Source organism: Enoplosus armatus, chromosome 19 (genome assembly GCF_043641665.1).
Source record: "Enoplosus armatus isolate fEnoArm2 chromosome 19, fEnoArm2.hap1, whole genome shotgun sequence".
Taxonomy (NCBI): domain Eukaryota; kingdom Metazoa; phylum Chordata; class Actinopteri; order Centrarchiformes; family Enoplosidae; genus Enoplosus; species Enoplosus armatus.
The window spans coordinates 3,101,607-3,128,246 of record NC_092198.1 but is presented as its reverse complement, the minus strand read 5'-3'; the positions used below and the strand labels follow the sequence as shown (position 1 = coordinate 3,128,246).

Here is a 26,640-nt window from a genome sequence, read left to right as displayed (position 1 = left end):
AAGACTTAAATCACATGTTTCACTCACACACGGAGGCCAGCTCCAGTATTTTGGGATACCCTCGCAGATCCCTAAAATAGACCCGCTGTAACCTGCGAAAAAAGCTGAAAAAGCTGTCTTGTTTCTAGCACGACATTTGAACAGGACTTTCCTCACGTCCCGCTATGGTAACAGTTGTTTTTAAAGGTACTTTCTGACCTGCTGAATTGAAAACAAAACCACAGACTTAACTGGAAAGGAAGAGTGTCAGCTTAAGAGCTCTTCTCATCCTGTTGTCCTCATTATCTTGTCTTGTTTCTCTCTCTCTCATTTCCTCCGTGTCGTCTTTGTCATCCTCTGTCATCTGAGAAGAGACAGAGAGGCTAAAGCAGTCCACCACCTCACTATCTCCGTCCACATCTCTGCCATTCAGCTGTTACGCTGGAGGATTTTAAATTAGAATTTAGATAGTAGGTGGTGTGTGTGTGTGTGGTCAAGAGTGCACCCTTCAGGTAGTTTCCCATCATGCTGTTCAGTCTGTTGACGCCTAATTCAACCAATAACAGGAAACGATCACGCAATAGACCCCCAACACGCGCAAACCACCTGCAGAAGTAGAGGCGGCAGCAGTTTCCCACGTGGGCGTCCGCTTCTTGCAGAGCAAATAGTTGCATCACGGCGCCGAAAGCCTGCGTGCACTTGCAGCGTCATTACCACTACGCTCCAGCAATCAGTGAAGCCACAGAGACAGATTAAATTAGATTAGCGGGGCTGAGCTTTAAGGTCAAATCAGCGGCTAATGGGTGCTAACATATTTGGCGGCAGTGACAGCGTGTCTTTTGTAAATAAAGGGCAGTTAGGAGGCGCGCCATGCAGTTAACCCCGGCCCTTCTGCCGCACAATGACTCCATTGTGTGATTCTGCTGTCAGTCAAAGAGCTGGCAGCCACTATAAGGTTTACCCACGCCTGCTGGAGATTTATCTTGTAAATAAAAGTTGCCATGTAGGGTGTCAGAAATGTCCTTTTCTGGTTTGGTTCTGCACTTTGGTTCCCTGCACAGTTGTAAGATTCACACAAGCACTCACTCTGTTGTTGAGTTATTGAAGGTTCTCTCAATGAGAACGTCAGCTCAATGCTGAAATTAATAAAGCAGAGTGTTGTCACTTTTTATTTCAGATTCGGTTTGTCTTTCCCAAATGGAACTACCTAGAGGCGGAAAGAGAAATATTGTTCTTTTAACTCCTTTATATTTTCACATTATAAAGAAAAACATGACAAGCTAATAAAATACAATAAATGCATCATTTTAGGTTAAACCAGTGCTCCCCAACCTTTACAAAGAAGCAGAGTGTCTGTACATGTCTTTCCATCCACCTGTTTTAATGCTCATTTGTAATTTGTTTAATTGCACCCAACTGGAGAATTAGTGCCACCAGCTGTCTACCTCAATGCGCCCAACTCGCATAATATTCACATAATAGTAGTAGATGGAAACGCACAGAAATTTACATTTCCTTTTGCTGTTTTTCTGTAAATTTGTGCTAAATTTGGATGGAAACCAAAGAGACGCCTCCCCTCTAAACTTCTCACATCTTGTGACCCTTTGGAGGGGACAGACCCCTATGTTGGGAACCACTGGATTGAACTAACTAACCGCATACAAAGTAGTTAAAACTAGCTTCGCCTCCATCAGCTACAACAGTTATGGATTGATGCATCGGTAGCAATCTGAAGTGAATCTAATCATATATTATAATATATCACTGACGGGGGCCGTTATTGTGCAGAGTGAGTACTTTTACTTGAGTAGTGTGTGTGTGTGTGTGTGTGTGTGTGTGTGTGTGTGTGTGTGAGAGAGAACATACTTGGACACACCCATCTCATTATCATCAGCATGAAGAAATTAGGAAATGTGGCGCGATAGATAAATGATTAAATGTGTGCAAAGATCAAAAAACAAAACAGAAGTTTTAATTTACTTTAGAAACTGATAGATGTAAAAACTAAGGCTAGGTAACCCTAACCCGAACCCTTATATCATGCATATTTTACTGCCTTTTGTCAGTTTTGTATAAGCTGTTGAAGCAGAATGGAGTCACTTTTTATTAGGGGTGGGCCAAAAAAATGAACAAAATCTTCTATGACGGTGTATATAATTTCATATCACCTACAGTAATTGTTCTGTAAATTCAATTAGCGCTGACTTTTTTTAACCTTTACTTATTCAAGGGAGTTTGACCGAGAGCAATGAAAGTCCTGATGACATTCACAGACCTGGAAGCTGTCTAGTACAACCACAGTCTGATCTGCTGGCCACTGAACGCTTCACTCAGTGGTGGTAATGAGGGAAAGCAAGTGCTGCTTTCAGGCCCAGATTCATCCCGGCCCCCGCATTGAACTGACCACCAACCGGTCACAAGCTCACCTCTCTAACCTTAGGCCACCACTGCCCATGTGAGACCGTCCTGTTGCCCAAATTACGTTCCCTTGCGAGGCAGCTGGTAATTTATTTAAGCTGGGCAAATCTGAGTTTTTCAAGCTCTTCCACTCCATCTTTTATTGCACTGTTTCATGTTTTATCACCATGATAATAGGTCAAAAAAGCTTAAGTAATAGAAGTTGAGGCTGACAGTCCCTTGATGTCGTCCCAAAGCATTCTGGGAAAAATTAGCAAGAGCCATTTTTTTTTTTTTTTTTTTTTTGCAAAGAAGTGTGAATGATGGCGGCTGGCACATGCAATTGATATTCATGTTTTATTGAATGGGACAATGAATAATTGAGCGTCTCTGTGTCCCTGCAGGGCCTCTGTTTCGGCGGCGCACAAAGCAATGTGGAGGAAATAAAAATAAACAAAAAACCCTGACATCCTGAAAACCAGAGGTACGACTCTTCACACTCCACTGGACTCATACACTCTCACACTCGCACTTGTAGATTCATTGAGGTGTGTTTGAGAACAACCTCATGCGCATACTGACAGCAGATGGATGGACTGCGCAACATGCTCCTTCTGCAGGATTTTCCCTGCCTTTTTAAACGCATGCGTTACATGGATAGCAGAGCAAACACACGCACACATACGTTAAACCGCACACAGATACCGACCAGCTGGCCACCGCTACCTGAGATTGTTTGCCTGCTGCCCCAAGTGTGTGCAGATACCTGCGGTGCATTAGCGTGAACTGTGTATTCTATACCGGGTGCAGACGCCTCGTAAAAGGAAATCATAGCAAAAGCCACCTTGTTGTTGCTGTTATCACCGGAGCTGTATGTTGTTGTTTCAGGTTGACCCACAGGGCAGCAGATGCAACCAAAAGCCTAAAGCATTGTCTTTATATCTGTATACAGTATACGACCTGACCCAACTGTCTATTTCTGCCGCTGCCATCTTTAATCCGCAGTGCAGCAGTAAGGCCGACCCATACATCGCCGCGGGGTTAATGAGAGGTCAGCCAGTACACACTGCAGCCGCTATGTGATTTCTCCTTGATCTGTGTGTGTGTGTGTTTTTTTTCCTTATCCCATGCAACATATTTCCAGGCTAAAACTGCAGCAGATGAAAGATGTTTCAGTTATTTTTTTCCTAATCCGAGTGTTGGCGTGCCACTGATGGCACTGATGTCCGATTAGTTATCAAAAGCTAGCAGCAGTGTGGGCTTTGCCTCTTCAAGTCGCAGTCGCAGCTGGACTGTTCACAAGTCCGCAACTCGCCTGAGTCCAAGAACAATTTGTAAAATGAGCACGATGTTGGAGTTTGGGACTGAAATAAAGCAGAGAAAGGCGAGCGTACGTCGCGTGTAAGGAACATAATGTAGACGATGGACCAGACTGTATTTTCTGTCTTTACTAGGGCTGTAATGGTATAAAATGATCCACAGTTCGATCCGTATCTCGATCTTGGGGTCACGGCAGAGGAAAAAAAAGAAACATAGAAGATAACGTTATAGTCATTTCATTTGGCTCATCGGCCATAATTCTTACTGGAAATACTTTGGTTCTGAAAAGTACTGAGCCGAATGTCCTCAGTGCATTTTAGTTTTTTGGTGAAATACTGGATACTTTTACCTCTTCAGGCCTCTTTGGATTAAACTACCTGACGTCGAACAGCTCCTCTTTGGCTGAATTGCTCACAACTCATGTCCATAGCCTGAGATGAGGGCTCACAAGTAGACTTTGCTTTGCGTTAATGATTTTCAAACGAAAAGGTCACCCATCTGTATATTTTAAAAACTAGATTTGAAACACAAAACCCGTTTCTGCCGAACAGCTGGCAGCCAGGCCCCGTCATATTTTTAGTTTCCCGAATAAGTTCTGTGAAGCAAAGTAAAGAACCTTCTGTTCCACACAGCAGCCATTTGTTTGCTTCACTTGTTCTGTGACTATTTTGAAGCCAAAGAGATCGTCCGTGTCTGGCCTATCAGAGGCGTTTCAGTCTGGAGCTTCCTGTTCTTCAGTGTGAGTAGAGCTTCCAACATCTCAAACCCAGCCTGCCGACAAAGGAGACGCATTGTATAAAAAAAAAAACACGACAAACAGCTAGAAATGGAGAGAGGAGGGTTTTTTTGGTTGAATTCATCAATGGGTTAGTGGAAACAAGTATCCGACATTCATAGCAAGTGTATTCATTATGCAGGCTCAGTCATCGCTGCGCTAATAGCTCCTTTATTATGTGTGCTCCATTTTCCGTTCTGCGTGTCTCGCTGCTCAGAGGTGGAGGCAGCAGAGCGGCCTCGTCGCAGAGCGCGGAGTTACAGTTTAGTGTGACTCAGCCTTTTTTTTTTTTCTTTGTTTTTTTTTTGTTTTCGGAAGAAGAGCTTCTCGGCATGTGAGGTGGCGGTGACATGGATGACATGCCACAGTACACAGCAGGCGCCAGAAGAAGCTCTGCAGAGCTAGCGCATCAAGAGCAGCCTTACAGTGGGAATGTGTGTGTGTGTGTGTGTGTGTGTGTGTGTGTGTGTGTGTGTGCTTCAGCACTCTTGCTGGGTGGGTGGTATTGTAGGCTGGTGAGAAACAGAAAATGAGTCACCGGTTCCAATCATGTTTCTCTCTGCCTCCCTGAGAGTTTCTGCACCGTGATAATCCACTTTCTGATATTCATTGCTGGAATCATTTGTTTTCGCCTTTTGCCTCCTCGCAGCTCCAAAGCTGACTGTTGGCCCTCCCCTCCTCCCGGTGCGTTACCTCCACGATAATGACCGTGCCATGTGGGCTGTGCAACTATTCACTGAAATGTCAGCGGTGCCCTCAGACTGTGGCTCCACTGTGGTTCCCAGTTTTGCTGGAGAGGCAGTCAGTGGGTAGACACTCACTCTCCTGCAGGACTGTACTCCTCATCCTTATTGTATTGTTGTGGTTGCTTTTTGCTCTGTGTTCTGCACTGCATCTCTGTGGCCATCTTTTCATTTCTCTACACATCCCACATGTGACAAATAAAGTGGTACCACTAATGAACCTAGTGAAGCTTCACTCCAGTACATTGACACATCTGTGTAATGGGCGTCATGGTGGTGCGGTGAAGTGTCCTCGAGCGCGACACCGAACCCTGAGCTGCTCTCGACGGAGGCCAGCACCTTGCATGGCGGCTCGGTCGCCATCGCTGTCTGAATAAGTCCAGATCTGTGAAGCGCTTTGGGAACCGTTAACGGTTGAAGAGCGCTGGATATAAGTGAAGTCCGTTCACCATTTCACCTTCCTCTTTATCCTCACCATCACTACCACACTGTTGAGGTGCTGCGTTCTTGAAGGGGGAGACGTCAGCTAATTATCTGCAGCAGCAGCAGCAGCAGCAGCAGTGTTCGGCCCCGCTGAGAGACATCAGCTGTGGGGAACATCAAAGTGCCGCTGTGGTGCGCTGGATCCTGGAACGCTCAGTCAACACCGCTCAATGAGATATCACTCTGTCCCTGCGAGCAATGACGGCAGCACTGCTCCGGGTTGCAAAAACCATATCCATCAGTGCAGTTTGTAGAATGTGGTGGTTTGTTATTATTCATCATGTCGATACACATTAAAGGGAAACCCCTCCATTTAGATGTTTTATTGATGATGTAGAATTATTTCAGGAATTATTTTACACATTTTTCACTGTATTTTTAGCTTCCATTCCGGTTGAAAAATCGCTATGTTTGTTTCTTCTATAACAGATCATTCCCATGCAGGATTGTAGAACAATGTGCTAGAAATATCCCAAAGTAAAAATATACACCCAAACAGCAAAAAAAGGCCCCCAAAAAATGCAGGTTTGTTTGCCAATAGCTGCTCTTTTAGGGTGGATTTATCTTTAGTAGCCAGGTCCGCCTTGCACAGCAAGAATGATGGGGTTTTTTTATATTCTAGGTTTGACTTCTTTGTAATGCCCTGCACACCCTTTAATGTTTCTTTCAAACAAAGCAGTTGAGTTATAGAATCTAGAGGAGGTGCAGAGGGAAAAAGCAAGGTGGTGGAGGGTGGGATGATTGACCTGCTCTGAGTGGTTTTAATCTATAAAAACACAGAAAGTTCCACACAAAGGTTTGACTTTTGATGTTTCGCCCTCTTCCATCCCTCATCCCTCGATCTTCAGATAAAAGAGGCCAGGATGGGCATAGGAAACTCAGGGGCTGGAGGGGGTTTTTCGACCACAACGTTTTAATGATCTCTCACTTAACCCCCTCATCTGTCTACCGTTGCCTGTAATAGAGGTTGGCTGGGGGGGGTGGGGGGGGGGGTGGAGGCCACGTGCACAAGGCTGGAGTTTGGCTCAGAGAGGACTGGGATATTTATGCAGCCTGTTGTCTGTTTATGCTGATTTGTCTTGTTTGTTTGACTGGGGAAGTAACATGGTTTAAAGTCTAGAAACGGCCTCTGTTCAGTGCAGACAGCTGGCTGCTCTGGCTGCAGCGTGGAGTTCTGCTGCTTACAGGATGCATGTGTGTGTGTGTGTGTGTGTGTGTTTGCGAGAGAGCCTACTGTGCAGATGGTACTGTACCATAACCTCATCCTGTCTTACTGACTCGCCTACTTGCTAAAGAGCCACCTTCAACACATCTGCTGCAGCATACTAATGACTCGCTTTGGATCTGTTCAGTGATTTATGTCTTGTTTCCTGCAAGTCATCTCCATCCCCTCATGAGCTTGAAGGTGTGAGTGTATTTTATGTTGTCATGTGTCACTGCACATCTTATCGTCCCTGTTCGTCTCGGCTGCGTCTTTCTGAGACAGCAGAAATGCATCTTTACAAGAATAAGGGACTGTGTGAGCATGCGGATTAGGTGTCTCGGCCACCATATGGCCAGGGAGAAGAGAATGAACACAGATTCTTTTATTGGCTGGTTTGAAAAAGCAGCTGTAGCTCCTCATGGACAAGCTTAACTTACTACCCCTGAGAGCTTTGACAGGTATATTGTCACCAGAGCTGCGACAGGCTCCTGGGCGTACCACGCCTTCTAATGGCTTCACATGGAACCATTTCTGCTTTGCGAATGAGCCTCATCTTGACCCACCCAGGCATGATGACCGTCAGTCCCACAAAGAAAACCTCTGGGGTAGAAAATCCATAAATCCCATTGGCTTCAGAGTAGAGCTTTGACGATTACTCGATTATTCGATCGAAAGAAAATGAGTTGCCAACTATTTTGCCAATCAATAAATCGTTTCAGTCTTCTTTTTTTAAGCAAAAATGTGAAACGTTTGCTGGTTCCAGCTTCTTAAATGTGAGGATTTGCTGCTTTTCTTTGTCGTGTATGACAGTAAATGAAGAGTCTTTGGGTTTTGGACTGTTGGTTGGACAAAAGAAGCTATTTGAAGACGTCACTTTTGATGAGCATTTTTCACAATTTGTTGACATTTTATAGACTAAACAATGAATCAATAATTAGTGAATTAGTGAAGTTGCTGTCCTAGTTTGGAGCTTCAGTTATCTAAATTCACCACGTGGACTGAAGGTTTTCAAGTGGTTCAGTGCTTTTAAATGGTACCAACACCATCAAGAGGAGAGCACTTTTGATGTTGCGCTGGCTTCCTCTGCTCGGGGCAGTCTGGCTCGTCAATAATCGGCCGCAGTTTCCATCAGCGCTCCACATGTTCGAGGTTTAGCTGTGACGTGGTTTTAATTATAATGGGGGGGGGGGGGGGGGGGGGTAAGGGTGGAGGTGAGGGTGGCTGTTGGGCTGCGGCCATATGCCGGCCTTGGGTCCCCGGGGAGTGAGCCAGCAGCTTAATGAGCAGCCCCACTGGAATTAGTGCTACTTTAACCTCAGTGTTTTGACTGCTGGAAGAGGCCTGCTGCTCAGCTGATCTACAGCCGCTGGTGGGTGGAAGAGGGAGGGGCAGCCATGGAGACCTCATCCTGAACTGTTTCAGGAAGTTTCAGGAACTAACACAGTAACAATTAGGAAGACATTAAATGCCAATATCTTCCATTACTAGGGCTGGGATCCTTTTGATACCAATACAGTACCAGGTTGTGACAACAAACCCTTTTTGATTCTTTACTTTGAGAAACATTAACATGTTTTTATACAAAACCCTTTTTAAATTTAAAAGAAGTCCAAAGTTCAAACACAAGAAGTTGTACAATAACTTTGCCATCAAAAAGTGATGACTTTCACTTTCTACAATATGGGAACTTTAACCTTTTACATGTCGAAAATCTAGTCATTAAATACCATTAAAATAAAGGCTGTGATGTGAAAAACTTGGAATGTTTCAACTAAATCTAGTCCACTTTTATCAGATGGTTAGGCATCTTTTTTTGGGCTGTGCTGTTATCAGCTGCTCCAACAGTACATTATTAATATTGGGAGAAAAAGAAAGCAAAATCCACAAGCCTCTGCTCCGTGAAATCAATCTCACTTTCAAAACTGTATGTATTACTACTCACACTGCAGCTGTTTGTCTATGTGAACACAGCGTTAAAAATATGTAAGTCCTACATTGTACTGTAGACGCCGTCACACCCACAGTCAGCTGCACAGGGAGGAAATTGAAGATAGTATAGTAGCTGCAGTGAATGGCTTTCTAATCGTCCTTGGATTTCAAAATCTCTTCATTTCAAGATTTTACTCTGCACAAATGGCTGCAGCATAGCATACAGCCATGACACAGATGTGAACGTACAGAAAACATGCAGGAAACACAGGAGGCAGGATGTGGGGCAGAGTCTGTCGTTTTTTATCTGTATCTAAACCACTCAGAGTAAACTTTTCACACATGTAGCTTCACATTTCTTACATTTCCCTTCTGTTGCCGTATGAATTTGAAACGTCCGACCGTGTGAGCGCTCTCGCTTTCCCCTCCCATCATGCCGTTACTGCCACATCAGCATTCGAAGGCCTCTTCAAACATCCTCTGCTGGTTGATCTTGCCGGGGCCGACACGCTGTGTTGTGCCGAAGCCTCGATACAAACCGGGAAAAGACTACTGGGGGCTAATTGCATCAGGCCTGCCTCTCCCGTATGATATTACCGTGGTGACCGAAAGTCTACCTCGTTCATAATCAAGTCTGAGAGGTGCAAAATATGGACTCACGGCTCCGCTGTCTGTGGTTTGGAAGGACAAATTCTTCCATCAGACACTGTGCATTGAGTTTGAAGAGACACCTTGAAGACCAGGAGACAAAAGCCAGTTCCAAACTGGCACAGTGATCTATGATATTACAGCATCTATGTTTCATATATAAAGCTATTCATGGATGTATTTGATTGGGGTCGGTTATGCTTGATGCCACCCCACCTGAGTCATGCTGTAACGAGACTGTGACAGGCTGTGTGCTGTTTCCACATGGCTTCACATGATTGACCCATGACTGATGGTCAGTCAGTCACACAGGAAGCCCCCCTGGCCCATCATTTAGCCTGGCCTCAAACAGGTTCTCTGCCACTGCGTGACCAGTTTCTCAGTTGTCATTTCTCCTAATGGACTCTGGTCTACGGTGGTTACACACTACACCTCTACCACAGTGGCAGTGTTGTCGGTCTGTCGGCCAGTCTATCTTTGTTGGTCCATCAAAGATATTGCAACAACTACTGGCCAGATTGACATGAAATTTAGAGTGAATATTAATGGTCCCCAGAGGATAATTCCTAATGACTTGAATGTATTTTGACCCCTGACCAGCAAATTAGATTTTAGTCGTTTTTTTCCTTAATACTTTAAATGCATGTGTTTTTGTAGTTGTATGCGTGTGTGTGTGGGTATGACTGCCATGTAGTAATTGAAATAATAATAATAAATAATAATAAAGATAGTAATTAACCAAGGTCATATCCTCTGTAAAGTTTTTTCTTTGAATCTTTAGGCAAATACATTTAAACAGATTTAGTATTACATACTTTGCAATGTAGAGAAGGCTTTGAAACAACATTTCGACCATAATGTGGTCAAAAAACAGTAAAATGAAGAAATGAAACAGAAACTTTTGTGATTTTCTTTAGATACTCAGGAAACACATCCAATGGGCGATGGTCCTGGTTTGATTCTGGCCCGGGGGAACTTCCCACATGTGCAACAAAAACTCGTTCATGTGATGCTATTTCACCTGAGGTCAATAAACAGTAATTTAGAATGATCGTACGTGTGTGTGTGTGAGATATTCTTTGTTCATTTCAGTGATTAAAAACATTAAAAGTAGCCGTATTATTTTGACATTTCAGTCGTCAGTTTGTAAAATAAGTATTCTCGCTGTTTACTTTGTGTCTCTTGTGTATGGCTGTGTTCTTCTGTGTGTGTGTGTGTGTGTGTGTGTGTGTGTGTGTGTGTGTGTGCCCATACATATAAACCCTGTGAAGACAAAGAATGATGAGCCTTAAAGATTATCCCCCGCCGGAACACAATCCTCTTTGGAGGTGCTGCGCAGTGGGGGCGTTCCTGAGCCGGGTGCTGTCTAGACGCTGCAGCTCCCTCTGTGTGCAGGAACGTGCTGTACTGAGCCAGGCAGCTGCGCGCACACACTGGTGCAAGGAGTCACAGCCGATTCACACTGTGTCCTCGGAGGCGCAGCACATTCACACATCTGATGTCACCTCAGACACACTCGCAGAAACGGAGCACAGCGCTTTTTTTTCTTCCCGTAGACCTTTTGGAAGCAGCGCTGTCAAAGGTGGAGCGATGCCGCACTGCCCACACTGTGCCCTCGTCCCCTGGTTCATGCTCCATCGTTCACAGGATCTTTAATCATCACGGGTACTGCGTCATTTCCACTCCCCAGACTCTGCCAACCTGGCTCTGCCACCCATAGTACTCGCTGTGCTCAGGAATGTGGTAACCTAGCAACGGGGCTGGAGAGACAGATCACCGCGTTGGGTCGGTGATGGGCGACCATGCCTCGCCTGCTGCTGGAGGTAAATCCTCCCTCTGAAGGGCGCGTGTGATGTCAGCTGTCCTTCGTGTGCTTTTGTTTTTAAATATTACTCCTCGGCGGTTGTTTACTTAATGGAGGCAGATTTAAAGAACAGACATCAGGTCATCATCAGCGTGAAATGACACAATTTATCGCTATAAACGAACTACACCATGGTCGCATTACTTCAACGTCACCACCACTAAGCTTAACTTTTAAGAGAATATAGATATAGATTAGAGTATAAACACAAGGAGGCTGTGAAGGCGGACGGTCGGCATGGCGACGCTAATGTCCCCGACAACCTCTGTAGTCTCGTTTAGCCACTTGTTAGCAAAGGCCTTTTTTAAGACACGTAAGACCTTCAAAATTCACGAGTGGGGTATCTACTGACGTATTTTATGTCGTGGAACACAACATCTAAACAAAAACCTGTTCAAGAAACCCACTGACTTCGAGACGAGGGAACCGGAAGTGTACAAATGCGAACTCATTTCAGCGTTTTAAGGCTCATTCCTGCAGTCGTTCGAAAAAAATCTTATCATAAAAGCCTGAGAAAGGTTAGCTTGATATTTCAGAAGTTCAGTTGATGGACTACATGGTCTTGTAAAATCCCTTTGCAAGAACTGCATGCAGGACAACACGCATCTGTGGGTGCAGAAATTCATCACAGTTTTGCTCCCTGTAGTGGGTGTACGTAACCTAGACACCAGAGAAGTATGAAGAGTGGTTAAATGTGAAGGAAACGGCATAAAGCTGTGCCTAGTCTGGCACTTTCTTTTCATCTGCAAGGTAGAGGAGTTCACCACAGCAGAGCAGCGTGGCATCGCACTCATCCTGTCTGTATAGGCCATGAAGAATGCATGTGGCTGCTGGGTAGTAAAACATGCATCTGCTGTGAGTGGAGAGGCGCAGTGGCTTCATATGTGGATGGCAGTGTTGTTCAAAGTAAGCTCCCGTGTTTTGTTTTGGAGGGTGGAGCAGAGAGGACGACATGAGTCAAACCCCATGACACGCGCCGCAGCCTTGTTTGACTCCAGATCGGCCCCGTTCGTCGAAGTGAAACTGCGAGGATGAAACGCAGAGAGCTGGAGCAGGACACGGAGGCCTCCTTGGCCTATTTATAGAATGACTGGTCGACTTGGCATGAGACACTTCATCAGCTAAACTGCCGCCCTCCGACTGGAAGAACTGAGTGGTTATTTTCTACAGCGTTTTGGGGCTGAGCCATGTTATTACACAGCTCTCCTGCAACATCGTTCTCAGTGAGGTGAATGGAAACTTAACACCCTTCAAGGTGTATTTGAGACATTAAGCCACATCCTGCTACCAGTCATGTAATGATGACGCTGAGATAGCTCTCAGAGAGTGTTTGCTTTCTACCAGGAGGGGGGGAATTCAGCAGAGTGTTGCACTTTCTTCATATCTGCAAATCTGCAGGAGGATGCAGCACCCACAAGCTGAAGTGCACAGTTAGTTTTTGTTTCATACGGATATTTCCTTTTGGCATTTGGCCCCTTTAGCGTTGTAATTGTAAACCTGTGACCTAAGCCCCTACATCTATCTCAGCAGGACCAGTGAAAGCGTCGTCTGTAAAGCCTCTTTTCTTGTAATATGTCATTTTAATGCCGTATGTGACCCTGACACCGCTGTCCTCAGTCTCGCTGCCCTGCATGTTGAGACAATGCATCGTAACAATGGTTTATTTTCTGCCTGTTTCCTGTGGAGCCTCGCGATCAGCATCCAGCAGTCTCAGGAGATGGTCAGTAACCTGAGGATGCCTCGACAAGTAGGGCTTTCCTGCATATTTCACTCATCATGATAAGTTGAAAGGGACGCTTTCACTTTCTGATCTGCAGTGTTTTTGGTCTTTCTCTGGCTCACAGCATAGGACACTGTCGTTCCTTGATTCTCATGGGGATCAGTTACTCTGTACCTGACTGGAGACTGGAAAACTTTGTGCATCTGCTCACATAATAAAGAAGTCACAGTGGTCATTGACCTGCAGTACCAACTGTGGCCACTACGCAGGGCTTCGTCAAACATCACAGACTTTCATTCAAGTTTTCCGTTTAAGTAACTCTACGCCGCTTTGCGTCAGGTTGGATTGTGATTGTCACAATGGAAAAAACAAGGCAATACTGAAAAAAGTGGCGCTACTTTATGACTCAAACGGCAGTGACGGCTAATGCTTTGACTTATGATTCAAAATGCATTTTAGCCACGATTATCTACACATACGATTAGTTTTAGCGCGGTGCAGTGACGCACTTTCAGTGGTGAATTGACTCTCTGTTCTCGCATGTTCTGCCATGGCGACCGACTACTGAGCACTGCAGAGCGCTACTGCTGGGAACATACAGTAGGATCTATCACAAACCCAATATGGAGGGTTTGACACCATGTTTATGGGTATAGGTTTAGCCACTGTTGTGTCATGTCAGTGAGTAAGAGAGAATGCTAATATGATAATCTGATTTTTACAATATCATCACATTCATTACAGAACATTATTTCCTTTGTATTAACTGAGACACTTGTTCTTTAGCACTGTGTTCTGACTTTTTTTAGCAACCTGATTTAGATCTAAAAGTGACTCATCTCGCTGCGGACAGAAGTTTTGCTTTAAAAAGAAAAAAGAAACAGGCTCTCCTTACCATTATTAGCAAATTTGAAGGACAAATGTGAAACATCCTGCCCGTCCTCCCGTCCCCCCAGTGTGACAAGTGTCTCCCGAAGACAAATAAGCACCTGAAAATGTCAAGCTATCCCTCTAAGGGTGCTTATAAAGTGACTCTGAAGGTGGCTCCTGCAGTTTGTGCTCGTGCTACTTTGTTCCACTGGTGCTGTACGCCAGACTGATCATCCAGCAGCTCAGTGGGTGAAGTGAACACGTAATATCCATAAATATTGTATATTTACCCAATGTACTAAAACAGACAGATGAATGTTATATCCAGCTGTCAGAGAATGCTTGTCATTTGCGTAGTCCCAGCATGTATCGACTCCTTCTAAATTTAAAGTCAAAGGTTTCCTGCCACGAAAGAAAAGCACTTGAATGAAATTGGAAGATAATTGACGGTTTCCTCCGAGGACCAGAGGAATATTTCAATGAGGAGGGCAGAGGCAGCATCTTGTGTTGGTGTTGATTCATCCAGAGCCCAGGGGGAAGGAAAGAGTGTGGGGGCGGCCAGGTCGAGTCCTGGACACAGCTGCATTATTAACAGAAGGTCAGCTGTCAGCACATGTCTGCAGGGCTCACATCAAGCAGCTCACTCCAATTTTGCGCCTCTGGCTGACATGTTTGTAACCTTGTAGGCCATTTAATGAAGGTTCACAAGCCTTTTGGCTTCCACGTTTTGTTTTTTTTTCTTGTTCCAATAAAACAGAGCCAGACCACAAGGGGCACAGAACATACAGAGCATCTGGAACAAGTTTTATTACCTCGCCATAAAAACACATATAAGATATATAGAGTGCTGCAAGGAATGACGCATTTTTGTAGGCAAACCCGGAAGTTAGCATAGCTCTGGTTCCCTCGACTAAATGCCGATGGGATTTAGGATTATTGCAGAAAATAAACAAAAGTTTGTGATACTTAAACGTTCTGTTCAGCAAGATAATCTTCACTAATGAACTCCACTTTTATGATTTTTGAAGCGTAAATGGATTTGCCAGAAGTGAAAAACTAACGTTAGGCTATAAACAAAGCACACCGCGGTCGCATTACTTCAACGTCACCACCTCTGAGCTTCACTTTTAAGAGAATATAGATAGATGTAGAGTATAAACACAACAAGGCTGTGAAGGCGGACGAGTGAGTAGATGACTTTCTGTGTTCAGCATGAAAACCTCTGTAGTCTCATTAAGACACGTAAAAACTTCAAAATTCACAAGTGACGTATTTTTATGTTGTAGAACAAAATGTGAAAATCGGCTTGTGTTAACCACAGACCTAATTTCAGGCATCTAACCAAAAACCCATTAAAAAACAACCCCCACTGACTTCAAGCCGTTGCTAATTAACCATACTTTTAGATTAGACTGTTGTCTGGTAAACGTGCATCGCAAGCTAGTGTCTGTACTATTGGCCAACATCTCTAGTACATTAAAGGTCCCATATTAAGCTCATTTCAGCTCTATGTTTTTTATTCTGGGACTCCTCTAGAGCAGCTTTGCATGATTCACAGTTCAATGAAGTCCTTATTTATCTTCTACTGGCCCTTCTCTGGTTTTCTCCTCTAAAAACATTTTGATGACTCATGCTGCACTCGGGGACCTATACATAGATGTACCCAATCAAGGCTTTGATCAAATCTCTCTTACACTCAGAAGTATATCACATTACAGAAGCTGAAGACACTCTAACATTTCCACTTCACTGTGACTTTAAGCACATCCCTCGTCCCTCCAGTTTTACTGAGGAGGAGGATGGTGGGCTGACTGCTGGGCTAATCCCACTGAGAGCAGAGTAGTGGATGTCTGGACTCGCAAAGGCGAACAACTCAGGCTCAGCAGTTGCAGTGCTGAGCCGCTGTCTTGCCTTCTCTATCTGCACCTCCGAGGATCATTAGGTGTCATCCTCCTTCAGCTCCCACCAGCATTGCTGCTGTTGTTGTTGCTGCCGCTGACACTGAGCCGCCCTGACACAATGGTGTCACCGCTGCGCCCCCCCCACCCCCCTCCCAGCTTGAATTTGACTGACAGGAGCAGCAAGGACAGAGGCTATGCAGTATGGAGAGAGGGAGAGAGAGAGAAGAGAGGACCTTGGGAGCAGAAATGGTTGAGGCCCGTGTTGTTGTGATCCGAGCTCAGCCAGCAGCAAGAGATGTTAGACGAGCATGTGGCCTCTCCGCCTCCCCCAGCTGAACCACAGATGAGGCGGGCGGCAGGAGAAAGGGTTGTTCCAGTTTTGACAGCTCGCAGCCCGTAATCCCAACCGGAGAGGAGGCGCTGCTGACTGAAACGAACCATAAACAGCATTGTATAGAAAAACAGGAGACGCATTAATACCCAAACCTGACTGCCTCCCGTCCTGTTAGTGCTTTATGGCTGTTTACAGGCTGAGGTGCAGCACAGAGGCCTTCATCACCTCCGCACTGGGAGGCGACCTGTACACTCTTGAGGAGCTCACACTGAGAGGGATGAAAGCGGGATTGACTGTGATTTTTTTTAATGAAGGGGGGGGTTGGAGCATCCTCAGGCAGGCCTCCTGCGGGGACACGTGCAGTTAAAAAAAAGAGCTGCGGAAACAAGATAATCTAGCCCAGATCCTTCGCTTTATAGACTCTACTCCACCCAGCCTCTTCGAAATGAACCTCGCAGTGCGGGAGCTAGCCTCTGAATGGCAGCAACGCTTCCTTAAGATGGAGAAGTCTTTAATGTTGACCCTGAGGAGGCCGGTAGCGACTACTCATGTCTGGTGACGTCTTACAGTGTTTTTAAAACAACAATCTTCCTGAATTGGGAGAAATATGTTTTTGTTTTCCCTTTTTTATTTCCACTTATTTTAACATTTCCTCCTTTACTGACATCGTCCAAAGGTCGTAAATTATTTCCTAGAGTTGTAACCGAGTTGTTTTCAGGCCAACTAAAAATAGCCACGTCCAAGTTTTCCTTTTCAATCCCAGCCGCCTGACTCTTAGTAAGTGCCTCTGGTCAGCTGTGTGTATTTCCCTTTCGCTTACCGCAGCAAAGCCTGGTTCCCTGGAAAAGGGAGGCCACTTTGTTTCATGGTGGGTTAGGCTGGCCTGGTGGAGGCAGCAGGAGTGTTTTGGGGGGCGGCGGGGATCACAGCTGCTGCAGCAGCCTCTGTGATGTGCTAGGTGACCTCAAGGACCCCGTGGCTTGAAGCCTGGCCTGCTCGAACAAGGGCTGCCCTCAGAAAGTCTAGGCCAGAACTCTGGTCTAGGACAACCATCCCTTTATTTAATACCAAAACAAGATGTAAGAATTATACATGTTGTAAAATGCACAATGTGTGTGTGTTTAGTCGTACTCTATGAGGGTCACGTCTACACGTCATATACAGGGTAATATACAGAATACATCTGTGTCCGTAATCATGTAAGACAACATACAAACTGTTCATGCAATGTTTACAACATATTTGACTCGTACACTTATCTTTGTATGTGCTTTGGCATGGCATACTCATTTTACATTTCAATTCAGAACCGCAAACTTTTGCACGGGCTGTTGAGGACATGTCTTCCTCACAACATGCAACAGAAGAGGAGCTGTTTATGACTGGGAAAAGGAGAGTTTCGGTTCAGGGAACAAAACTAAACCCAAATAATTGGGAAAACAATGTAATGTATGTTTGTAATTCAGTACTAATTATTGGAACGTATAGGAAAAATACAGCCAGTGTTCTTTTCTATTGAAGGTAACCAGACATGCAATCTTTCCTCTGCCCCCCCCCCCTCCTCCTCTTGCTCCTCATCTTTCTCCTACTCACCGTCTCCCCATCAGTGAACAGTGATTAATGATCTACCTTCACCGTGGGCCACAGACGTGATGAGAGGTGAGGCAGCAGAGGACACAGTTCAGCCGAGTGATTGGACTCTGAATAGATATTATGGTTGAACGGATGGGTCGACTGCACTGACTGCCATGTTTTTATCCTGATCAGATGCACACTGTAACCTGCAGGCTGCAGGCTGCAGGCATGCAGGCATGCTTACAGCTTGTGTGCAAATGAATAAATAAAAGAGGAAGCGATGGAGAGAGGATGTGTTTGTGTGGGTGTATCCCTCCATCTGTCTGTGTGTTTGTTGCGTGAGTGGCTAACCTTTGACTGCCACAGGCCTCCTCCCTCCCCGCAGGATGCCGCATGACACTGGCAGGACGGGGCTTTCCCCTGTCTATCCATTTCATCACCCACCGCCTTCCTCCTCTTCCTCTGCTCCGTGCCCTCCTCTCTTGCCCCTGTAATCATTTTCTACCTCACTATTACTGCATGCTGTCTTATTTTGTTGGAGTCTTCCTCCTGATGAAGGGCAATAGTTATTTCATGATGCGTCGTCTTGTACCGCAACAGGGCGAGAAGCAGCGGGTTTGATTGCATTATCAGCGGTCATGCTGGCTGAGCAGGGAAAAGAAGGCCATCGCAGAGATACGAGTGGCAGAAAATCAGTGGTGCTGGTTTGTGTCTGCTCTGTGTGTCATAACAGCCTCCTTCATTTTGGACTCTTTTGGTTCTCTCTGTTCCCTTAAAGGTCAGAACTGTCGAGACGCTTCATAACTCATCAACGGCATGAGTTGGCAAATTCACATTTACACATAAACTGATATTTTTGTAGAGATATGAACGCTGGGAGGGGGGGGGGCGGCGGAGACAAAGCAGCTCATGGAAAAGGACTCCAAACACCACTACACTGGGTCATACTAAGTTAAATTCCAGCTGTCAGAAATGAAAAATGTCTGGAACTTTGATACGACTTTTCAAAGCAACGTGAGACAAACTAACACAGTTACAGAGGCCAAATCATCAACATGGAATATTTCAAGAGCAAAAATATGACAACTGTAACACAGATTTGTTGTATATTAAATGTGTCCCTGTCAGGGATATATACGCTCCCACATGTATATGTCCCAATCTGTGTGAAACAAATGAGTAGTCCGCCTCTGCACCCTGTTTCCACGGTGCTGGAGCTGGAGGCAAGCCCTCCAATGACCAAAGGGATGGAAAAAAACCTGCCCTGAGGGTTTAATACAACATCCTCCCTCCTCTCCTGCTTCTAATGAACCCCGCCCCATCAAATATAAATGCAGCGTCTCCCTCGGCGGCTGCCCACGAACGCCATGACATACCATCAGCACAACTGGCCCATGAATTATTCACCCAGATAGGCACGTGGACGTGGGCGTGCCTCCGGCAGACCACCTCCCCAACACCCTTCTTTATCCCCTTCTCTTTTCTCAGACATGAAGCGCAGGTAGACGGCACCTTATTTCATGTTGAGTTAATCCATTTTCATCCCATTTACTCCTTTTAATCACGCTCTTTACATGTCCACATGCTTTAGGTCTTCGACTCCAATTAAAGAACCTAATGAATTTTGTCCATCCGGTGTTACATGAATAGCCTTTTGCTTTAACTAATTATAGATCTGACTCCACTACTGGTCACGTCCTGCTCTGTAATTGGATTTTCCCTGAGGGCTCATTGATTTCATGTTGAACATTGGAGGAGGATACTGAAAGCTGTACGCAAGCCGACAAAAGGAGAATAATTCATGTTTCTTCATACGAGCATGGATGCGTTATAGAGACTCTTTGCAAGGATTCATGAAACTACGCAATGGACCGCCTCAGTTTTGTTTGCGGCTCTGGTCGGTTTCAGAGCTGTTTCCTGCAGCCCTCGGGGACGAGGAGCGAGAGACTGGGGTAAACGGCAAAAGAAAAGCCCCTACGGCAAGCAGGTGGCTGCTTTTTCTGTGAAGGAGGAATAATTAATCAGCAGAGAGGGGCGACGTGAAAAGGAGGGAAGGAAGGGGGAAATAAAGAGATGAAAGAGGCTTCAGTTCAAAGAGAGCAGTCCGTGATGAGCTTGGCCCTCACCGGGCCTGCAGAAGGCTGTGGAGGAAGGAGCCGGACAAACGGGGCTTATAACGGTCACGGCTGTCTTAGGACCGAAGTAGATTGCATTTAACATGAATCCCGTAATCTGATTGCTAAAGCGATTGCTCTAATTGATGAGAGTTGGTCAGAAAAACGCAGTAATTGATTTGAGGACGTGGTATTTGTTGGATTGTTTCATGTTATTTCAAGCACAAACCTGGTTTTAATGCTTGTCAAATGAAGTTTTTTTTCCTTTCATTTGTCATGTGTATGCAGGGCTCCTGGTCAGATTCATAATCTTTGCCTATTCTTTGATGAGATAGTTCCTGATTTAAACCAAAACCCAGGGGCACGTATGTTGAAACCCTTAGAGGTCTTGGGCTATTTTGGCCGTCTTTGAATACTTTGGATCTTGCCTTTATATACCACTCTAGAAAATGTTTACCATGCCAATGTTTGGTATCTCTTTCTTAAGCACAACATCACCTATATGACCTGACATTTATTGTTTTCACTTTGGCATACTGCGTCAGCATATTGGACCTCAAAAAACACACAAAACATATACAAATCAGATTTGAAAAATTATGTTTTTTTTACTGTCAAAACCACAAACATGCTCCATGAAGCATTTTAAGGGTTGCAAATGTAAACGCAGGTTGCAAACATAACATGTGGAAGGTACATTTAAGAGAATTGAGATCATATTAAGCAATGTACAACTACTTAAAACAAAAAGCAGACGTAGCCAGAGGCATATTTTGCTTTTAATCAATTAATCTGCGGCATTTAAACGGAATTATTTCAGAAGTAAAGCTCTTGTAGTGTCATAATAATAGCATGATGTGATGTTTCCTGCAGTGTTAAAAGGTAATGGCGAAGTTTTGAAAGTAATTAGAATATGACTGCTTCATGTATAATGTTACGTGTGTGTGTGTGTGTGTGTGTACACGGATGAGTGCATTTACATGTGTTTACGTCACTGTCGTCACTTATGATCTGCCCCTAATCAGATTCAAAAATCCATCAAAAACCACCTACATCCAGCCCCGTGTGACCAGCTGTAAGGCTAAGTCCCATCTCTCCCTGAAAACAGACTTGATCTACCCCCCCCCCCACCCCGAAAGATTATCATTTAACAACTGCACAGGAACAGCTTTCCATCCGGCTCAGCGGGATCAATACATTTGTTTCCCTTGCAAAAGCCGATTCAGTGCCTCTGCCAGTGGCGGGGTTATGTAAAGAGTCAGACTGCAGAGCCGTTTGTGGTCTCGGTCTGCTGCTGCCGTCTGCTGTGAGCATATATACGATTAGAGATGCTCTGCAGTCTTGCAGCGAGCGTAGCATTGCTGCTGCTGCTGCTGCTGTTGTTGCCTGGCCCCCTGCCTTCTCCCCCGCGTCCTGTCACATAGGATTACTGCGCCCGCTGACAGAGTCGTTGTGGCGTGTGCTGCCGCAGCGCTGCTTCACGTGCGAGCCAGCCTTTTCGCTCTGCCCCCGGGTCTGATGCCAGGTCGTCGACATGGGTCAAACCAAGTCGATTACAAGGAGCACGAAGGTGATGCTGCGCTCCTCCTGATCCCCTTTGCGTTTACTTAAAGCAGCTGTCGGCGCGGAGGTTGTGTTTATTCATAAGGCACCGTGTGTGTGTGTGACGTGTTATTTAATGCAGTGTTGCTGCGCTGCACTTCTGCTGAATCACCAGCAGTGACATTTTAGAGTTTTTAAAACCAAACCTGGGATCACAAACACTTTTTTTCTACTCTCTCATAATCCAACGCAGTAGACATTTAGTTACCCACATCAGGCAATTTAAAGCAAATGCTTAAAAGATGCTAACAATAAAAACACAGAATGCACACATAGTAGACAAAAAGGCTCGTCCTTGGCGTAGACGTGTTATCTTGTTTGGTTTAAAAAACAAACCCACAAATAGCACGGTTAAGATTTCTCTCCTTCCAACACCCCCACTTCCTGTGACAGCCCTCTGATCGTGCTGACGGGCATTTCGGCCTCTTGTCTGCACCCGCGTGCCATCTGAGGGATCAGTCTGTAATTATGTTGAAAGAGAGTGGTCACGGTGTGTCAGTCAGTGCGAGGCTGCTGTTCTAATTGGTGGAGAAGAGGGTTCCTCTGATCATGTTGTGAATGCTGTAATCGTGGCACAAAAATCTGCACCGAATGTCAACAAGACTACAAGGTTAAAGACTTGCTAGCTGGTCCTCGAGGTTGCGGTCTTCGTTACAGTTCTGTTCTCTGTAAAGACGCTAAAAGTGATCAGGTTTTTGGTGCGTTCAGGTTATAATTTGTCAGGATGGAAGAAGTATTCGGACACTTTGCTGAAGTAAAAGTAAAAATTCAAATACACATGTGAGTATTAAATAACAGTAAATAAAATACCTTCCATGTAAATGTCATATCCATAGGATCAAAACCGGGATTAGGAATACATTTTAATATAAAACGATCTGAACGCAATCTGATGCAGTTCTTAATGTTAATGTTTAATGTAGGCATTCGTTCTCCATTATAAATTTCAATAAGCCAATAATGCTAATAAAGTAGCATTGCTTACCTTCAAATAAAAACTGTATATTTCACAAAAGTCCAGGGAGTCCAAAGTATTTCTGTTGCTCAGACTGACAACAACAAGCAATGTTCAGAATGAGTGTTAGTCGTGACACGTTTCCTCAAACAAGACTCCAAACACTAATCAAACAGGTATGTTTTTGACCTTTGACCTTTTACGAGAGTGGAGACGCTGCGCATGGTCACGGAAACCATTAAGGATCATCATCCGGGAACATGAACATCCACAGCAGATGTCACTGTGAGACGGATATGGTCGCTTCCTGTCTTTCATCTTTTCAGCCGCTTGTCTCCGGCAGCTTGTCGTTAGATTGGCGTGTGATTGTCTCAATGCCGAGTGGTTATTGTTTGTCAGTGACGCTGTCAATTGGTAGTAAGAGTGAGGTTCCTCCGCTTGTTTATCGCTGCTGCTGCTAAGAAGGGGAAGCCCACACTCCTCCTCCGTCATTACTCTTCTTTCTGTCCTCGCACTGTGGCACAAGTGGATGAATTTCCTGCTTCTCCCTGCAGTCAGATGAGGCAACTGAGCCAGAAGACAGAAGGAAAGCAGGAAAGAGCAGGGAGTGAAAATATATTCTCAAGTGACACATTTGAGGACAGACTGGAGCTGAAGGCCAGACCGGCACTTTGTCTTCCAAGGAGAGCCTGGATTTATGTGTGTTTTTGTGTCTGGGCTGATGAACCGTGCCGACACAGTTATTTTCATCCTTGTTTTGCAGAGAAACAATTAGATGCCATTAATTCCTCCGGGAATGCACAAAACGGTAATCTTGTGTCCCGCTGTGGTGTGGCTCATGTCATTTCTCAAATCTCTGCGCTTCACTGTGCTGAGGGAAAGACCATCCGAGCTCAGTCATAAGTAAACTATTGAGAAAGTATTTCAAGATGTTTTTCAGACTGAAGTCTGGAGCTGGATTTACATTATTCCCTACAAGCACATGTGCACAACAGAAACATTCCTTCTTCTATGCAACATAGCTGTCTACAGTGGATAGATTCCTGGTTCTCTGCATCACAGTAGTATCTGCTTATTACAACAAAAGCAAAGTACCACAACTCTTATGGCCGTATTGCACTTCCATACAGTTGGAGTCCTTGTAAAAGACAGATTTTTGGGGGAAAAGGCCAAAATCAAAGCAGCAGAGGCCGCGAACCTCTCGGGCTTATGGGAAATGTTCGTTAAAGTCTGCTAAAAACAAAAACAGAAGTTGAAAGTTGGAATGAGCAGCTTTCTTCGGCTCTCTGGGACGCGGTAGAACGTGAAGATTTCTTACTACTTAAGCCAGCGTCCAGTTGCAGACACTCTCTGTCCTCATCACCACTCTCCATCAAGATCAACAGGGTGGTGTTGACAGCACAGCTCCCGTGCCTCCACGTCTCCCCTCCTCTCTGGCCAGCCTCCCTGACATCAGTTTGATAGGAGCCGTTATTCCTCCCGACCAAGAAAGAGACGCATTGTTTGTGTGAGTCATCCAGAGACCGAGCTGTGTGTCGGGCTATCTGCCTCCCAGACCAGGGTGCTAATCAGTGGAAGGATGTCATCTGTAGAGAAAGCGGTGCGAAGTGAAAACCTTGAACAAGAGTGATGAGTTCGGTTCAGTTTGCTGGGCTCATTCTTCTTCCAGACAGCATTTTTCATCTTATCGATCCAGCCGCAGTCGAGCTTGCAGTATAGAAGTTGAATTAATTGCCTGCATTAAGGCTCTTTTAGCCTGTTTGTGTTTTTATTCCTCCATCCCATTATCACATTTTATTTCTTATCGTTGATGTAATCTTCCCCTGTCATGTTCACTTAAGAGTTATGATCCAAATGGGTCTTTACACACCCTCAACCTGCTCTTTTATACACATCTTGAGGTTTTTTTTATCTGTCATTCTGTTTTTATGTAATGCACTTTGATATTTCTAACTATTTCCTTTCTGTCAACCAGTTTCATCTGAACCATCTGTCCTTTCTTGTCGTCCGCAGATTAATAGATAATGGGCTGTGTGCAATGCAAGGATAAGGAAGCAACCAAACTCACAGACGACCGAGACACCAGCATCTCCCAGGGAGCGGGCTACCGCTATGGGGCCGACCCCACGCCGCAGCACTACCCCAGCTTCGGGGTCACCGCCATCCCCAACTACAACAACTTCCACGCCCCTGTCGGACAGGGGATGACCGTCTTCGGAGGGGTCAGCACTTCCTCTCACACTGGAACCCTGAGGACGCGTGGTGGGACAGGTAAAGGACACGTGATGCTCAGAGTCCATCACATGTAGTCATCCGTCTTTTGCAGTCAAAAATAATGTCAGTGTGTTAGCAGGAAAGCTAATGTGGCTCTTGTGTTGTGTAGTACAACGCCAGTGTTGCCGCTTTGTGCAAGATTTGATTGGCTGTAGGGAAACAGATGCCGGAACTGTGTTTCATCAAACAGTGAAGTTTATAAAATCAAGGCTGTTTTAAATAAATAGGGATTCTGATTTAACACAGGGTGTATGCAGGGTCTTAAAAAGTACTAAAAGTTGTTAATTTAATGACAATTAAGGCCTATTAATAAAAACATTTTGCAGTTTGTTTCAGTAAGTTGTTGTGCATTTTGTATAGGTGTACCAAAAACAGTGTCCAGGGAGTCTGTGCGTTAAAGGAGGCAAGAGTGTGTTTGAAATAATAGGCCTAATAATGATAATAAGAAGATGAATAACGATGACAGTAATCGTTAAATTATATTGCAATATTTAGCCATTTATCGTCAAATCAAAGTATAGTAAATATGGCGATGAGGTCTTTAAAAAAGGTCTTGAAAGGTATTAAATTTAACGTCAGGATTCCTGCATATACCCTGTAACAGAAAATGTATGAATTCAGTCATATTTTTAATCAACTCTTGTCGTTTTTTTCTCTGAACCCTGCAGTTACATCAGTGCCGGCCATCTTTCTCTGAATGGATGATTAAAAGATAACACAAAAGTTGTCTAATCCAGATATAATCAGAAACGCTCTCTGAAGCTCTAATGGATTTGGAAATGATGAAAGACATACATGTTAATCATAAAGCATGATACAGTACATACGGTATTAACCACGGTACTGACCACTCCCTGATGTTCTGTCTCTGAGCTGAGAGTTAGCCAGAGTTGCAGTTCAGGGTTGCACATTAGATCCATCCAACCTGCCGTCACTGTAGTTACAGAATAAAATAGACTTAAACATGCTTCAGGTCGCTGTTTCGCGCCTAAAGCTCCACCGAAAGATGCAGCTGAAACCCCTCCCGTGTAGACGAGCCTTTATGGTCTCAATGTGCCTCAAGTTAAGGAGATTGCGCGGCGTGTTTTAAGACGTTTTCAAGCAAAACTGTTCCCAATCTGAATGGCGAAAAGCCTTCTGTCACAGCCTCCTCCTGGCTGGTATTGTTCGTCAGAAAGTATCTGCAACACATACACAGAGTGTGAAGGTCGTTTCTCTTCCTTACTTCGTTCCCACACAGTAACAGCAATCTATGTGCCCAGCGATAGCTCACAGCCGCCCACACGCATACACCTCCGTATGCAAAAGCACAAACTCTTAGTGATTCTTTGTGCTGTTAAAGACTTCCTATGGCATCCCAAAATCCTGAAAAATCCTCACCCCGCAGCCCCTGCTGCAGCTCCACTGCCGACCCCAGCCGGCCGGCCCTGTCAGGAACGTCCGGCTGGCATTAGCGCGGGGCTTTGTGCGCCGGCTCATTGTTTAGGTAGGGAATATTCCTACTCAGGATATCCTTTATGTATGACTGAGCCCAGGCCGCTCTGCAGAGGAACTCAGCGCTTCCACTCAACTTAGCAGGAGTCCTCTCCCTTAAAGTGTGGATTATTTTCTGCTGCTGCATAATCTAAATCCACACAGTGGCAGAGGAGCAGAGAGGGGTTTAGCTTTTTAATTTTCTCCTGGTGGGGAAATGTGGACATAAGCCTCCCCTTCCCTCTCAACCTCTGTTTTAACACAGCTGCTTAGCTTGTTTGGTCGCTCTGCAGAGGCACCAAAATTGCAGTTGGCACCAGACATCTCATTGATTATCAGTTGATCTTTTGCTTATGTCATTTCCCCAAATGGAAATTCACAGCTTATGTAACTAATTGAGTGGGATTCCAGCAGACGACTCTTAAGATGAATCAATAAGCCAGTTTGTACCTAGCGCCCACCTCTGCTGACCTAATGGAA

The 26,640-nt window shown here is 45.0% G+C and overlaps 1 protein-coding gene across 1 annotated transcript in view; it reads left to right on the top strand.

Moving 5' to 3' along the window:
• fynb (FYN proto-oncogene, Src family tyrosine kinase b) overlaps window positions 1-26,640 on the top strand; it is a 58,519-nt gene that overhangs the window by 9,999 nt on the left and 21,880 nt on the right. The window contains exons 2-3 of the mRNA XM_070925705.1: window positions 2,781-2,860; window positions 24,427-24,684. Coding sequence (XP_070781806.1) covers window positions 24,438-24,684 — 247 coding nt within the window. The 5' untranslated portion in view covers window positions 2,781-2,860; window positions 24,427-24,437. The remainder of the gene's footprint in view (window positions 1-2,780; window positions 2,861-24,426; window positions 24,685-26,640) is intronic.